Source organism: Bos mutus, chromosome 5, assembly GCF_027580195.1.
Source record: "Bos mutus isolate GX-2022 chromosome 5, NWIPB_WYAK_1.1, whole genome shotgun sequence".
In the NCBI taxonomy this organism is placed as follows: Eukaryota; Metazoa; Chordata; class Mammalia; order Artiodactyla; family Bovidae; genus Bos; species Bos mutus.
Genome location: NC_091621.1, coordinates 88,309,302 through 88,325,447, shown reverse-complemented (window position 1 = coordinate 88,325,447; position 16,146 = coordinate 88,309,302). Strand labels below are relative to the sequence as shown.

Here is a 16,146-nt window from a genome sequence, read left to right as displayed (position 1 = left end):
TTTCCAGTCCTGTGCCACTGCTGAGTTCTGCAAATTTGCTGGCATATTGAGTGCAGCACTTTCACAGCATCTTCCAGGATTTGAAATAGCTCAACTGGAATTCCATCACCTCCACTAGCTTTGTTCGTAGTGATGCTTTCTAAGGCCCACCTGACTTCACATCCTGGGATGTCTGGCTCTAGGTGAGTGATCACACCATCATGATTATATTGGTTGTGAAGATCTTTTTTGTACAGTTCTTCTGTGTGTATGTTTATATTGTACATAAAGTCATACACAATCAGCCCTCTCATTCCCTCTCCAGTCCCATTTATCTCTACTTCCCTCCCTGCACTCTATATTTAAGCAGTTCAAGAATTTAGCTATGATATAACATTCCCATTTGACCTTGAGTCTTAATGAAAATTATTTTCCTTCCTGAAATGCTTCCCTTCTTTGCCTGGCTTGCTTTCACTTAATTCAGGTTTCAGCTTAAACATGACTTCATCCTAGAGGATGTCTTTGACCTTTTAGACTGGGTTTGAGGTACCCACAGTACAGTCCATAGCATTATATATGTAACATTTACTTTATTTTATACTAATTGAGTTATTCTTTGTCTTTTTCTCCCATTAAGCTGTAAAACAAGATTAAGGTAAATAAATTCAGGTATTTTGAAGCCTGAAACATGTAATTTTGGGGACTGTATTTAAAAATAAAAACTATGGAAATTACATATATATATGTATGTATATGATCTACATTATGGGCTTCCCTGGTGGCTCAGTGGTAAAGAATCAGCCCACAGTCCTTGGGTAGGGAAGATCCCCTGGAGGAAGGCACAGCAGTCCTCTCTAGAATTCTTACCTGGAGAATCCCATGGACAGAGGAGCCTGGAAGGCTACAGTACATGGGGTTACAAAGAGTCAGACATGACTGAAGTGACTGAGCACGCACACATGATCTACATTATATACATACATATATATATATTTTTTTTATATATATATATATGCACAAAGTAAAGGAAAAATACTTATTTATAAAAAGGATCACAACAAAGTAAAAAATTAAGGAAGCTGACAGATATAAAAATATATGACCCTGTGAACACACTGCTAGGAGCCCTTTCCAGAACCCAAAGCTTAAGCTTCATTAAATTTCCAGTAAATACACCTCTTGACATGAGTCTTCTTCAAAGTTCCATTTCTAGTGTCAACAGCAGTGTTTAACACAAATCAGGTACTCAATAAATATTTTTGAATGAATTATTAACTGAGTTATTTGCAGTTATATTTCTATACATTTGACATACAAGTTTTTCACAAATTATAGTTCTACAAAAAGCTTTATATATTAGAAAATTGTTCTTACAGTTATTATTTTCCATTTTTGCTACAGTTGCATTTCAAATGACTAATAATGTACATATCTGTTAGCATATCACTGGGCTTTGTGCAGATATCTTTTGTACCTCTTTACTGAGTGGAAAAAATTTATTATTTGCATCAAAAAATCTTCTATAATATGTGTATATATGTATAGATGTTTGTGTATGTCTGTTTTTTATAGATCATCTGTATTAAAACTTTAATTTTTAATTGCTTAAATTTTTTAGTGTTTTAGATATTCCCATAAACAGAAAGCCTTTGGGGAAAACCACCTATATTCTTTTTCTTTTACAGTATATTTTTTAAACATTTGTCTCTGGAAATAAAGATAACTAGTACTTTACATCGGAGAAGGCTGTGGCACCCCACTCCAGTACTCTTGCCTGGAAAATCCCATGGGTGGAGGAGCCTGGTAGGCTGCAGTCCATGGGGTTGCTAGGAGTCAGACACGACTGAGCAACTTCACTTTCACTTTTTACTTTCATGCATTGGAGAAGGAAATGGCAACCCACTCGAGTGTTCTTGCCTGGAGAATCCCAGGGACGGGGAGCCTGGTGGGCTGCTGTTTATGGGGTCACACAGAGTCGGACATGACTGAAGTGACTTAGCATAGCATAGTACTTTACATAACTTTTAAAAATGCATCAGATTTTTTCTTTACAATGAGTTTGTCCGTGGAACATTATTTAAGAGGTTATTTGAATCAAGACAGTAACATAGCATTCAAAAGATAAGCTGCTTGGCCTAAATATTGAGAGTTTAGTTTGTTTAAAGTAAAATTAAGTTTAGTTAAATTCTTTTTATAATAACATTTTAAATTTGCTGAGGACTTGGTGTGCTCATATCAAGATTATCAGGTGTGATGTGTGTGTGTGTGTGTGTGTGTGCGTGCATGTGTGTTATAAAGTGCAGCCCTCTGATCAATGCGCACTTTTTCCTCCCATTTTCCTAAATACATCATGAAAAAAGGATGAGGTTTCCGCCTTAATTGCTTGTGCCTTTTATTCACATTCCTCTCTCAGCCAGAATTGTGAAAAGAGTGTTAGTAAAAAGCTGCACAATAGAGCTTTTCATTAGGCCTAGGCAAGGCACACAAAAGAAGGCTTTTGGAAAGAGTGAATGCATGAGTTTAATTTGCAGGTGGAGAGTAGATAAAAGGTGCTGACGCCTCTATTATTCTCTTACGTAGGTGACCCTTACCCTGTACAGCTGATCCCAACTACCATGGCAGCTGCTGCCGCGGCAACACCAGGCTTAGGCCCACTCCAACTGCAGGTAAGTCAGGAGACAATACACTGGAGACAAAGGTTAAGTAAATATCGAAAACAGCTATTATCCTGTTAATGCAGAATATAACTGACTACGGATATTTGCCTCACACTTTTTTGTTTTTGAATTTATGTGTACTGATTCTCAACCCAAAGTTGGTTTTTTTTAATTTTTAGTCCTGTTTTCTGTATTAAAGATAACTTGTAATTTTTTTTTTTATTGCCTGGTATGATTTAACAAAATGAGCTGTAGTTTTACTTTGATTACTGTATGTCATAATTTCATCACAGAACGGTCTTCATCAAGATAAAAAGAAGGCAAAAGCTACAAAAGATATTCAGATACTTACAGATCAAGACAGCTTAACAAAAATTACATTTAAAATTATTCAACATGCTCAGTATTTTTGAAGCACTCTGTAGATCTCTTTATTTTCTTGCTGATGCCAGCTCAGTTGGATAAGCAAGAATAAGTAGACCAAATAAGTAGATGCCTAAATGAACACAACTTTATCCCAACATCCACTTTTTTTGGCCCAGCAGAAGCTATATTCCCCTATATCCTTGAATGTCAGTGATAACTCTGTCAGATGCCCAAGTGATTTTAGAAATTTTGTCTCTGGAGTTGGAAAGAATATCAATTAAATTATATTAAAGGTATCTTTCATTAACTGTTTAAATCTTTCAGTCAGCATCCTACCACCCTTGTTTCTGTTGTTTGGGACTTTATAGTTTTACACAGTTAATGGGAATAACAAATCATCTAATAATAGGATTAATCTCCCCTTGTGAGAAGTGTTATATTTTCCTTTGCCTGAAAGACACAGTATGCTGGTAAAGTCAAGCATGAAGCCCTCATGCTTTACAAAATTAAGTTGTATTCATGAAAGTGCATTGTCATGATAGATGACCTTAGCCTATAAGGAAAATACAGTTTAAATTGTAGCATCAAAAGACAGATGCATCTGGTCGGCACAGGGAATTGTCAGAAGACGTGGTGAGTTTCTGAGAAACTGGTTGAGTCTCGCAGGAGGGGAACACAGGAGGAGCTGAGACATACTGTGTTCTACAGAGGTTAATAACAGTCATTCCTATTCTACCTTTTCTCCAAAAAAATCGGTGGTGTGAGTTTCTGTTTCTTTGAGCTGGAAATAACTTTAGGAAGTGTTGGAACCATGGGGACAATAAAAGTAACAACATTTGTTATCCTTTGAAATCTGAAAAATAACTACAGTACAGAGAAGTGGCTATAATAGGTAAAACTAAAAAGAGTAGTGGGATTAAAGGAAGAGGGAAGAATATCCAGCAATAGATTTGAATGTGGAAAATAGGAGTTTTAGAGATCTAAGCTGTCAGTTTTCAAAACAAATTAGACATTCTCATTTCCTTTCACCATTGGATCAGTGATGAGAGGGAACAAGGCAAGCTGGAGGTATTGCCTATGTTTCATTGTTATATGCCAGTAGAAACCGGCTTTGCTAGGTATCAGTCCGAACTTACTTTTCTAAAAAGAATAGTATTAGAATATTTTTACACAAATTAAGTTTTATTTCTGCCCTTATGGTATGATATCAGATTCCCTTAAAATGTAAGTATATGAAACTGTGTTTATCACAAAACAAGAAAAAAGACATCAAATATATTTGCTTTTGCTTCAACTATGGTAAAGAATCTGCCTGCCATTGCAGGAGATGCAAGAGATGCAGGTTCGATCCCTAGGTTAGGAAGATCCCCTGGAGGAGGAAATGGCAACCTACTCTAGTATTCTTGCCTGGAGAATTCCACGGACAGAGAAGCCTGGTGGTCTACAGTCTGTGGGGTCACAAAGAGTCAGACATGACTGAGCACAGCACAGGGCAGGGCAACTAAAATTTGGTCTATAAATGGGATAAAGATATTTTATGTAAGGTGGCTGTGTACACATGAAAATATATGCATTTTAGTTAGGAACTCAGTGTGGGCTTCCCTGGTGGCACTAATGGCTAAGAATCCACCTGTAAACGTAGGAGATGGAAGAGACTCAGTTAGATCTCTGTGTTGGGAAGATCACCTAGAAGAGGAAAAAGCAACCCACTCCAGTATTCTTGCCTGGAAAATTCCATGCGCAGAGGAGCCAGGCAGGCTACGGACCATGGGGTTGCAAAGAGTTGGCCATGATTGAGTGACTGAGCACATACAAACCAACACTGTGGAACAATAAGAAAGTTAATAATCCTACCTTTTCATGATAAGCCGTTAACTTCTATTAAAACACCAACACACACACACACATACATGCTTTTTGCTTGTGATTAAAAAGAAGTACTCAAATCCGAATACGTATTTCAAGCACATGTCATAGCAGAGATTCCGGCTTTTCTTTGAAGTGGACTTACTCTCACCTTTGTTCAGGTGCCTGCACCAGCCTACTTTTCTACTCCTGTTCCTAACACTATCTTCACAGATCCGTAACTTCAGCATTCCCCAGAGTTGCGAAGGAGACCTGCATACTCTTCCTTCCCTTGCATTAAAACAGCATCCAGATTCTTTTCTTCTCCACAGACCTTCCCAGACAGGGCAGGGAAAAGCCCCTACAATGTCTAGGCAGAAGTCTTCTCTTAACCCTAACCCAACGTTCACTCCAGTCTTGTGAACCTACTTCTGTGAAGCTTCATCTCAGTGGAGTATAATATATGAGCCAGTTTTAATTTTCTCCAAACTCTGCTTTTAATTATACTGATAAATCTCCATTTTTCCATCACTTAATCGTACCTGGAGCAGACTACATCACTTTTGAGTCCCTTTCAGTAACTAAGATTATCTTTCTTTTATGGAAATTCAGTCCCATGTTCTTATGCTAGGTTCTCTGGTAAGGCTTTCATACAAAGATTAACTCATTTAATTCTTATTGCAACACTTTGTTTTATGTCTTAATAACTCCATTTGACAAGAAAACTGGGTCACAGAGTCCAATATCCATGGCTTTAAAACCATTTTATATGTTTTTCCAAATACAGGAGATTTTATTTTTAAACTTTAGAGATGTTGCCCTTCTTTAGACATTTGCTTGTAACTCAGTAACTTGGTAATAAAATTATGACAATAAGGCTGATTAATTGGTACTCATACAAACCCTATATATGCATTGCAATACTGAAGGAAATAGGATTCATAATGACAGCTGTCTACTTCAGACACTGAATTTTCTATTTCATAACTCTTTACACAGATATGTGTTGATTCAAGCTTCTCTTTTTGAACATCTAGATCTAAGAAAGGACCCTATAAATATATTTCTACTCACAGTTGACACTGTTTACCTACCATTCATTTTCTTTTGAAATTATCTTTTGTGCATAATTGTTCACACTTGGAAAATAATAAGTAAAACCAATAGCCAAGACCTTTATTAAAGAAGAAATAATGTCAAGTACAGTAGTCTTAAAAGACAAGCAAAATGACATGTTTTAAATTAGACCACTATTTATTACTTAAATATCACTTCATGTTCCTGGATAAAATAAGAAAATATTTTTCATGCAGTAAGAAATACTTTGGGATTCCGTGGTGGCTCAGATGGTAAACAATCTGCTTGCAATGCAAGAGATCCAGGTTTGATCCCTGGTTTGGGAAGATATCCTGGAGAAGGAAATAGCAACCCGCCCAAGTATTCTTGCCTGGAGAATCCAATGGATAGAGGAGCCCAGTGGGCTACAGTCCATGAGGTTGCAGAGTCAGATGCTAGTGTCCAACTAACACTTTCACTTTCACGAAATACTTCACATTAAAAAATCACCTTACTATATATACATTTTAGGAGCAATTAAAATAGTCTCTGTGCATGCTTGGTCATTCGGTCATGTCCAACTCTTTGTGACTCTATGGACTGTAGTCCACCAGACTCCTCTGTCCGTGGCGATTCTCCAGGCAAGAATACTGGAGTCGGTTGCCATTTCCTTTTCCAGGATATCTTCCCAACCCAGGAATCGAACCCACGTCTCCTGCAATTTGCATTGCAGGCAAATTGTTTATCACTGAGCCACCGGGGAAGCCCCTAAAATAGTCTAAGTCTTGTCAGATTTTTATTTTTATAGAGAAATATCAGTAAGAAAAATGATAATCTGAGTTGTGTGTAAAACATACAAATTAACATGTTGTGCTCAGACACCATTTTATTTATTTCTATTGTAACAAAATATCTGTCCTTGTCTCCTCTGAGCCTTTTCATAAGATTTAAGCCTTTCCTGAGTTTCAGATCCATATGTCCAACTATTTGTTGGCAACTAAGAGGAAACATAGATATTTACACGTACAATAAACTGACTACAAAATGGACCTGACCACTTATCTTCCTTGCCCCCTGACCTGCTCATTCTTTGATCTTAGCAAATGGCTCCATTCCATCTGTTTCTCAACCCTGGAAAGCATGAGCACCATCTTTAACTTTTCTTCCTTTTTCCTCTGGACCTATATATTCATTATCTTTCTATTCATTCTACCTACTAAATACATCAATCATCTTGTTTTGGGTTTGGTTTTTTTTTTTTTTTGCATATTAACTGTCACTTTGTGAATCTTGCTACCCTCATAGCTTGCATAATAAACCCCAGTAGCCCCTGAACTGGCCTTTCAGTCCTCATCTTGCCCTCTTTAGCACACTCTCTCCTGTATACTTTTGTCAGAATGATCTTTATGATTCTAATCATGGCTTTCTCCTACTTAAATACCTTAAATTACATGGTGTTTTCAAGTTCTCTCTCCCTTCTGAATCTTTACATGTGGTATTTTCTCTTTTGGGAACCCCATCACCCACCTTTTTCTTACCAAGCCAACTCCTACTTATCCCTGAGATTGCAAATGAAAACCTCACTTTTTCAGGGAAGTCATCATTGTCTTCAGGTCTGGATTAATGTAGCTCTTGTGTATGCCTAGAGTACACTGTATTTTCCCTCTCATGGCACTTGTGCAATGTGTTCTAAATCCTACTTGTTGGCTTCTACCAGATGGCGTAATCTATGAAGTGATTGACTCACCCATCATTTGCACTTAACCATGTACTTTAAGTATTTAAGGGACTTAATAAGTATTTAAGAAACTAAAGGATGAAGAATTAATCTTAACATTACACTTAAATTATGTATCATTAACTCGCTACTCTTCTTTATAATAGTGGATTTAAGCAGAATATTAATGATTAATTTTCCATATAAATTAATATTCATCTTTGTGGAAACTCTACACGCCTAGCACCATATTTGGCACTACAGTGTTTAAAAACTGCATTTATAATAGTTCCGCTCTACACTGCCTCATTCACTGTGCTCCAGCTAAGTAGATCCTCTGCTGTCCCTTGACTTGCCAAGGTATGCTCTTACTTTAGAATTTTACATTACCTGTCCCCCTGCCTGGAAGGCTAATTCACTTCATTCAAGAATTTTCTCTAATGTCCCCTCTCCTAGTCTTGGTCTAAGTAACCTCTTGAAATCATAAAATAACCCTCCCAGAGATACCACACTTCTATTTCCTTATTCTGCTTTTTTTTCTGAAGCACCAGTCATGTTCCCAGGACGGGGGAGCCTGGTGGGCTGCTGTCTACGGGGTCGCACAGAGTCGGACATGACTGAAGCGACTTAGCAGCAGCAGTCATATTCAAACATCCTATATAACTTGCATAGTATGTTCCTTTTTTATTATTTGCCTGTTTCAAATAATGGAGGGAATGTCGTTTTGTTGTTGTTGAACAAAAATGTGTCTCAAGTGCTTGGGAAAATGCCTAGAAAGTAGGTGGTATTCAGTACATAGTAATCAAATGAAGAAACTGTCATGAGCTAATGGTCATCATCATTTTTAATAAGATAACAAAGCAGTATATGTTTAATTTCTGGAATAAATGATATTAATTTGTATACCATGGAACAATATGTTTTCTCAACCCTCATTAAAAGATTCTTAGTATATAAGAAAGCCATAGCTCTATCTCTTCTGTTCCTTCCTCCTTTTATCTTATTTATAAACATGGGCTGCTGAATAAAGAATGTGTTTTAGCATTTATTACAGTTTATATAATTCATTTATGTCATAATTTGCGAGAAAAAACAAACATTTCAACATTAGTTTATTTCTGCGTTGTTTGTTAACATGTATACAGACGTACATAAGAATATGAATTGCTAGAGGTGCGTTTGACTCAGTAGGACTCACTGTGACAACACTAAAGGGAATTATTTCCAAATGTGGAGAGATGTATTATCAAAATGCTAACTGGCCAGTTAGCAATCTCATATACTCTTTACCCCATTCTCTTTTTTCTTCCCCTACTCTTTTTTCCTTTTCCCTTCTTCTTCAAACTACTTATTTTTCTTCCAAGAGCCAAGGATGCCTTTTGATATTTGTTCTCCTAATATTGTCTTTTTTAAAGGAGGGATATTAACTTACATAGAAAACTAATCTATCTTCATTTCCACATTAAGAAGTGAGTATAATTTTTTAAGCAAAATAAACCTACATTTTGAATCTTTTAGACATTTGTGACTAGATAAAAACAGTTAAGCAAATTGTCTATAATTAATGAAACCAGATGATGGCAATAGTCCATATAACATTTATTTCTCATATTTATTGTCATTAATTTGCATTTTACTTAATGGGCATCATGAACTTTTTAATAAATAGTAAGAATTGTAGTGTAAGATCCTATTTCTGTTTCTTAAACTAGGTTTCTAAGATTGGAAATTAGAAGGAAATATTTATCCACTTATTTCTCACTTTATAAATACCATATTTGTGTTGGCCAAGATGGTTGCCACCTGTTCTACCTATAGGAAGCCAAAAATGTCGACTCCAACCAGTGATTAATAATCCTAAGCAGGGGAAAAAAAGGTTGAAATTCTTTTTGGATGTACATATTTTACTCAACTGAACAAGTAGCGTTCATTCCAGAAATTTTATTAAATTAATTTACCTTTCACTGATTTTAGTAGGCTTATTTTTAAACTGTATAATAATATTTTTGGAATAAAGACTCAAACTTACAGTTGTCATAAATGAAATCCCATAGAGCTACAGTTCCAGCAACCCCTAATATCAGTAACATGCATCCTCCAAGACACAGAAAATGATAGATGACATGTGATCAGAGGAGAGAATGAATTATATAGAATATCAACTAAAATCAGTCTTTTTTTCCTAGCTATCAAAGGTACATGGAAGTCATGGCAGAAGTGCCTTCAGTTTCTCTCTGGCCAAAAGTAGCAACAAGATAGATGTGGATGAAAAAATGAAGTTCATCTTTTTATCAGCCTCCTGCCAGTCTCTGAAGGAGGTCAATAATTATGACAGGACACAGACAAATGCTTCATATTTCCCAGAGCACTATAGTGCCTGAGCATGTCTTCATGTGTCTGACCAAAAGAAACCCCCAGAAAATCAATAAGGAAGAAATAACCATATGGAGAGGTCTAGACATGAGGCTTTTTACCTTCTTATTGAAGGAATTGCTTACAAGATTAATTCTTGTAAAGTACTCATCTTTATCTGCCTAGACGCTCTACCATTCAGTTTATTTCTCAGGTCACCATCATTTCCACACCAGGTGGAAAATGATCAACTGCTCTTCATTTCAGTCACAACCCTGGTGCGTTGTTTGCTGTTGGACTTCTGTCTGCATGAGTGAGTTTTCTTGCAGGTTAAAAGAATGAATTCCCTCCTTTCCTCTCCCTTCGACCCTGAGCCTGCAGGGCAGACAGACAGAAGCACACATATGATTAATACAGCACAGCTGCAAGTGTGAGTCATTTGCATATGTATTAATAGAGGCAAAAAAACCCCAACAACAATTAAATTATATACAGAGACATTCTGCATACTAAAGAACTTATGTAAATAGGCCTGAAAAAGTGCAGCCAACATTTCCCCTGACTTCTCCAAGCCCATATGGGCTAGAGTCAGAACCCAGCAGTGTTCAAGCATCTCCTTTAAGGAAAAACCTGGTAGGAGCTGCATCCATAGTTATTACCACCCCTAGGGTTCCCAGGAGCTGTCTGACATTTGCACAATGGAGACGGTACCGGCAGTGTCTCTTTCACACTATTCCTGTATTGCCTTGTTTCCAGCAGTTTCATGGTGTCGTCTCATTACGTGCCAACAGAAACATCAGTACACATGCGCCTTTCCACACTATCCATTTTTATTGTAATGACCAATTAAATGGTAAACTTTAAAATTGTACTTGAAGTTCTCCCATTGACTATACTTAAGTAATATAAACGATTTATCAATGCCAGGTCTCCTGGTCACAAGTTCATGCCCATTCCTCGACAGCATTCTGTGTTCTCTTAATCACAACATGGTTAGGTTACTCTAAAATGTTTCTAAGCTAGTTACCATATATAAAAGGATTTTCTAGGCTCAAGGCCAACAGTAGATGCAGTCCTAGGAACAACACCAGTTTGTTGTAATTTTGAAAGTGTACAGGTTTTTTGTTTTATCAAGAAAAACAGAAATACCCAATTGTCTAGTCTTGGTTATATATAAGAAGGAAGAGAAACTAAAATTCTTTAGATTCACAGATTGTATTTATATTAGAAATCAGGTCCTTAAACATAATTGTCAGTTTAAATTATGTTACTTTAATTTATTCAAGGAATGTCTTATGAAGACAAATTCAACCTTAGAACTAAAATTCTATATAAGTAAAAGTTATCGGTTGGATGGCATCACCAACTTGATGAACATGAGTTTGAGCAAGCTCTGTGAGTTGGTAATGGACAGGGAAGCTTGGTGTGCTGCTGTCCATGGGGTCGCAAAGAGTCGGACATGACTGAGTGAACTGACCTGAAAAGTTATTGCTTTAATAGAAATAATAAAAATCTTGAGCCTAAGGAACCCAAATGAATAGAGATGCTCCTTAAGAGAAACAAACCTGGGTTTTGGTACCAGAAAATTGTTGAACATTATCCACAAATATTATCCATTATTTGGATGATTAAATCTCAAAGCATGCAGCTGGAATATGTAAATTATATTGCATATAACAGGTTGCATATAACTTCTGCCCTATGTTTATAGGGCAGAAGTCTTCATAGTTAATTAATTATATACAGTAAAGCTTAGTCTCTTAGCAGGCAAAGAAAAACTTAGTGTCTCGGCAGGCAATAATTAGAGGAAAAATGACAGAGACTAAAGCAAAAAAATTTATTATTATATTAAGGCATTGTCTTTAGATTAATATTTTGAGTCACTGATACTTAATGAGAGGCAGTGTAACATAATGGTTAAAAGTGTGGTTAAAATGGTTAAAAACCACAGCCATCTGTGCCTTAAATCATGGTTCTGCTATTTACTGCCTCTGTGATTCTGGGCAAGTTACCTAACCTCTCCATGTTTTAGTTTTCTTGTCTGTAAACTGTGGATATAAATGATATGTTATTCTGAGGATTCAATGAGGTAATATACAGAAAGTGCTTAGGGCAATAATAGAATTAATTATAATTTATCAAATACTATGTCCTAAGTAATAATAAATGCTTGATGCTGTTAGTTGATTGGGCTCCCCAGGTGGCACAGTGGTAAAGAATCCTGAGTGCACACACGCATTATTAGTTGATTAACATTATTAGCTGATATTAAACTAATTTTTATGGCTTAAAAAAGGCAGCCTTGCAAATGAAGACTGGGCACACTTTTTAAAAATTTAATTTATTTTTGTATGCACTGAGTCTTCGTTGCTGCATGCTGTCTTTCTCTGGTTGCAGCGAGTAGGGGCTACTCTGTTTCTCATTGCAGTGGCTCCTCTTGTTGCAGAGCACAGGCTCTAGGGCACACACGCTCAGTAGTTTTGGCACTTGGGCTGAGTTATTCTGCCGCGTGTGGAATCTTCCCAGACCAGGGATCAAACCCATGTCTCCTGCATTGGCAGGTGAATTCTTAACCACTGTACCACCAGGGAAGTCCAGCATACTTTTCTTATGTAGATTTATTTTGCAGTTCAGCATCTAAAGCAAGTTAGTAAAATTGAAACACATTGTTTTATTTACAAGGAAATAATTTCTGTCCCCTGTGTGGTATAATTTTAAGGCCCATCACAAGAATCTATAGGAAGCAATGAGTTTAAATATTCAAAAAAAAAGCCGAGTAGTTACTTGGAGTATAGATCTGTGATTTGCTATTGCTCATTCTTTATCTCAATATTTATATCTATAAAATGACAATAATGCGTCCTGTCAATCCTATTTTTCCATGCATGTAATGCAAATGAATTCTGTCTATGAGCTGCCAGCAACTATTCTAAATAAATGGCTTATACAATTTAAAATAAGTTATTTACATAGATGCTTTTAATGTAATAATTTATTTTAAAATAAATGATATAAATTTTTTTCTGGTATAACTCTTCAGAGCATACACTTCTTGAAATATATTAATAGAATATTTTCTAAAACATCTATCTCTTATTCTATCCCCTCATTGTAGGGCTAAACTATTTTTCAGGGTTTCCCAGATGGCTCAGTTGTAAAGAATCCATCTGTCAATGCATGAGATATGAGTTTGATCCCTGGATCAGGAAGATACCCTGGAGAAGGCAATGGCAACCCACTCCAGTGTTCTTGCCTGGAAAGTCCCATGGATAGAGGGGCCTGGCTCTCTAGGCCATGGGTTCGCAAAGAGTCGGACATGACTGAGCAACACACACACACATACACACAAACTTTTCATTAGTTTCTTTAAGGAAATAGTTCCTACGTTTTCAAACTTGAATGTGCAAGCAAATTATTTTATAAACCCTACAGTATCCTGTAAATTTTATTTACTCAGCAAATATTTATTCTTTGGAAGTGACTAAGCTAAGCATCATACAGAATGCACAGATAAATTAGCTAAAAATTCTTGATGGATCATAGAGGAGCTTGAAATGTAAGAGAATGAATGACATGCAAAAACGGAATAGAATTTGAAGAAACTCATACAGTGTCCTGTCCTACTCCTATTTGAAATAAAATGGACCTCAAAGACCTGTAAAAACAATTGTTTCGAACTGTTCACAAGAGTCTAAGTGGCTCCAACCACCATCAAACAGTACCATTCACTTTTATTTGTTTTATAGATTGAATTCTACTGGCTGAGATTGAATAAAAGATTCTGCTGCTAAAATAGAAGTTAAAAAACCATCCTTCTATTGCAGCTCTTGAATATTATTGATGAGGTAATTTAGACTTTAAATAGTGACCTGGATAAATCAGACATTAACAGAAGTGTGCCTGGAATCCTGGCAGCTGAAAGCTAAATCTAGCTTCTTTCCGTTGTTCCATGGAATCCTTAAAAATAAATGCATACATTTATGTATATTATTTTTAAGTTGTTTTGTGTAAAAGGAGGGGAGAAAATTGATATTTTTGCATTTAGACCATTAAATTAAGGATGCATAAAACAATGGGTAGGATTTGCATATTAGAAACAATGGCAACCTTCTGAATTGCTTTCATTTTGCTGAGTTCACTGATTGTGCTCTGTGAATTAATTCTTTTGTGAAAAGCTATTGAAAGATCAAGGAATTCAGAAAACAAAACAACAGAGAAGCGTGTTGTTTCATATCTATTTTTTCATAAAAGGTTCAAAGTAACATTGTTTACATCACAAGTCTTGTTGATATTTTATTTGGTTCTTAGAAGAAAGATAGTATTCAAAAGTTGATTATATAATAATGCAGATAAGATTTTGCACTGATGAATGAAGTGTTCTGAGAGAAAGACCAAGGAGAAAAACCCTGTTACAATATTGAGCTACATTTGGTTGGCAAGGATCTTTGTAAGACTTGAAAATAGATCCCTATTCGATTCCTTCAGATAAAAAGCATAAGCCAGCCCAGCATATTTCAAATTTACTGTTTCCTGTGGAAGTTTCTCAGAATTGTTCTGCCAAACTGATGGTTTGAAAAGAAATGGGAGGAGGGAAAGGAACCCTTAATTATTCCATCTTTCTTAATCCTGACCTTTCACTTGATGCCATACCGCCTTTTTTTCCCCAGTGGCTTCTTGGATAAAGGGAAGGGGACAGGAAGAAATGGAGGAACATACACAAAGTATGTTCCCCAACGATTTAGTGCAATGAGCAGTGGGCCAGCATAATTAATACCTCCAACATGGAAATTGCAAGTGTTCTCTCTTGCTCTTGCTATTCTAGAACTTCTTCAATGTAGAATGAAAAAGGTAATCGTAATAGTTAAAATTGTAAATACTTCCTTTTTGAAATGAGGCAGAACTACTGAAAATATTGTCTCTCCATCTATAATAGTTGCTTTACGATACCAAGTTTCCCTCTGAAATTTGACTCTATTGTATTCTACTATTACCGTGCTCTATACAACTCACAGGTATGACTAGCTTTCCCCTGAAATGAGTTCTCTGGTTTTCAAGGAATCTTAAATTGTTAGAAAGAGTATAGTTAAAACATTTGATTAATGTATAGAAGATAAGCCACAACATTAAACGATAGAAAATAAGTAAAGGCCCTAACTTTTCTTCATTTTTCAGTTCAGTTCAGTTCAGTTCAGTCGCTCAGTCGTGTCTGACTCTTTGCGACCCCATGAATTGCAGCACGCCAGGCCTCCCTGTCCATCACCAACTCCCAGAGTTCACCCAGACTCTTGTCCATTGAGTCAGTGATGCCATCCAGCCATCTCATCCTCTGGGGTCCCCTTCTCCTCCTGCCCCAAATCCCTCCCAGCATCAGAGTCTTTTCCAATGAGTCAACTCTTCGCATGAGGTGGCCAAAGTACTGGAGTTTCAGCTTTAGCATCAGTCCTTCCAAAGAACACCCAGGACTGATCTCTTTTAGAATGGACTGGATGGATCTCCTTGCAGTCCAAGGGACTCTCAAGAGTTTTCTCCAACACCACAGTTCAAAAGCATCAATTCTTAGGCTCTCAGAGACCTTCTTCACAGTCCAACTTTCACATCCATACATGACTACTGGAAAAACCATAGCCTTGACTAGACGGACCTTTGTTGGCAAAGTAATGTCTCTGCTTTTGAATGTGCTATCTAGGTTGGTCATAACTTTCCTTCCAAGGAGTAAGCGTCTTTTAATTTCATGGCTGCAGTCACCATCTGCATTGATTTTGGAGCCCCCCAAAATGAAGTCTGACACTGTTTCTACTGTTTCCCCATCTATTTCCCATGAAGTGATGGGACCAGATGCCATGATCTTCGTTTTCTGAATGTTGAGCTTTAAGCCATTTTTATTCTCATCTTAATTTGATTCTTTTTACATCTGCTTTCCTTCCAGAGGAATTTTAAGTTTGCATGTTTCAGTGTCACCTTAGACACAAGCTAGCATTAAATGCAGTATAAAACCAGAAAATATATAGTTTTCATGAGTTCAATCTTTGCTCTATAACCATTCAGTAATTTGTAGGTGTAGTAGTACAGTGATCAGTTAGATGACCTGATGACTTATGTTTTTTTTTTTTTCTTTCTTTAACGCTTGTTCCTCAATTTGTTAAAAAAAAAAAAAAAAAAAAGAAAGAGAAATTT

The 16,146-nt window shown here is 36.5% G+C and overlaps 1 protein-coding gene across 12 annotated transcripts in view; it reads left to right on the top strand.

Moving 5' to 3' along the window:
* SOX5 (SRY-box transcription factor 5) overlaps nt 1–16,146 on the top strand; it is a 1,177,820-nt gene that overhangs the window by 1,044,453 nt on the left and 117,221 nt on the right. For all 12 annotated transcript variants that reach the window (XM_070371195.1, XM_070371198.1, XM_070371200.1 and 9 more), the window contains one exon: nt 2,560–2,645. In XM_070371195.1, coding sequence (XP_070227296.1) covers nt 2,560–2,645 — 86 coding nt within the window. The remainder of the gene's footprint in view (nt 1–2,559; nt 2,646–16,146) is intronic.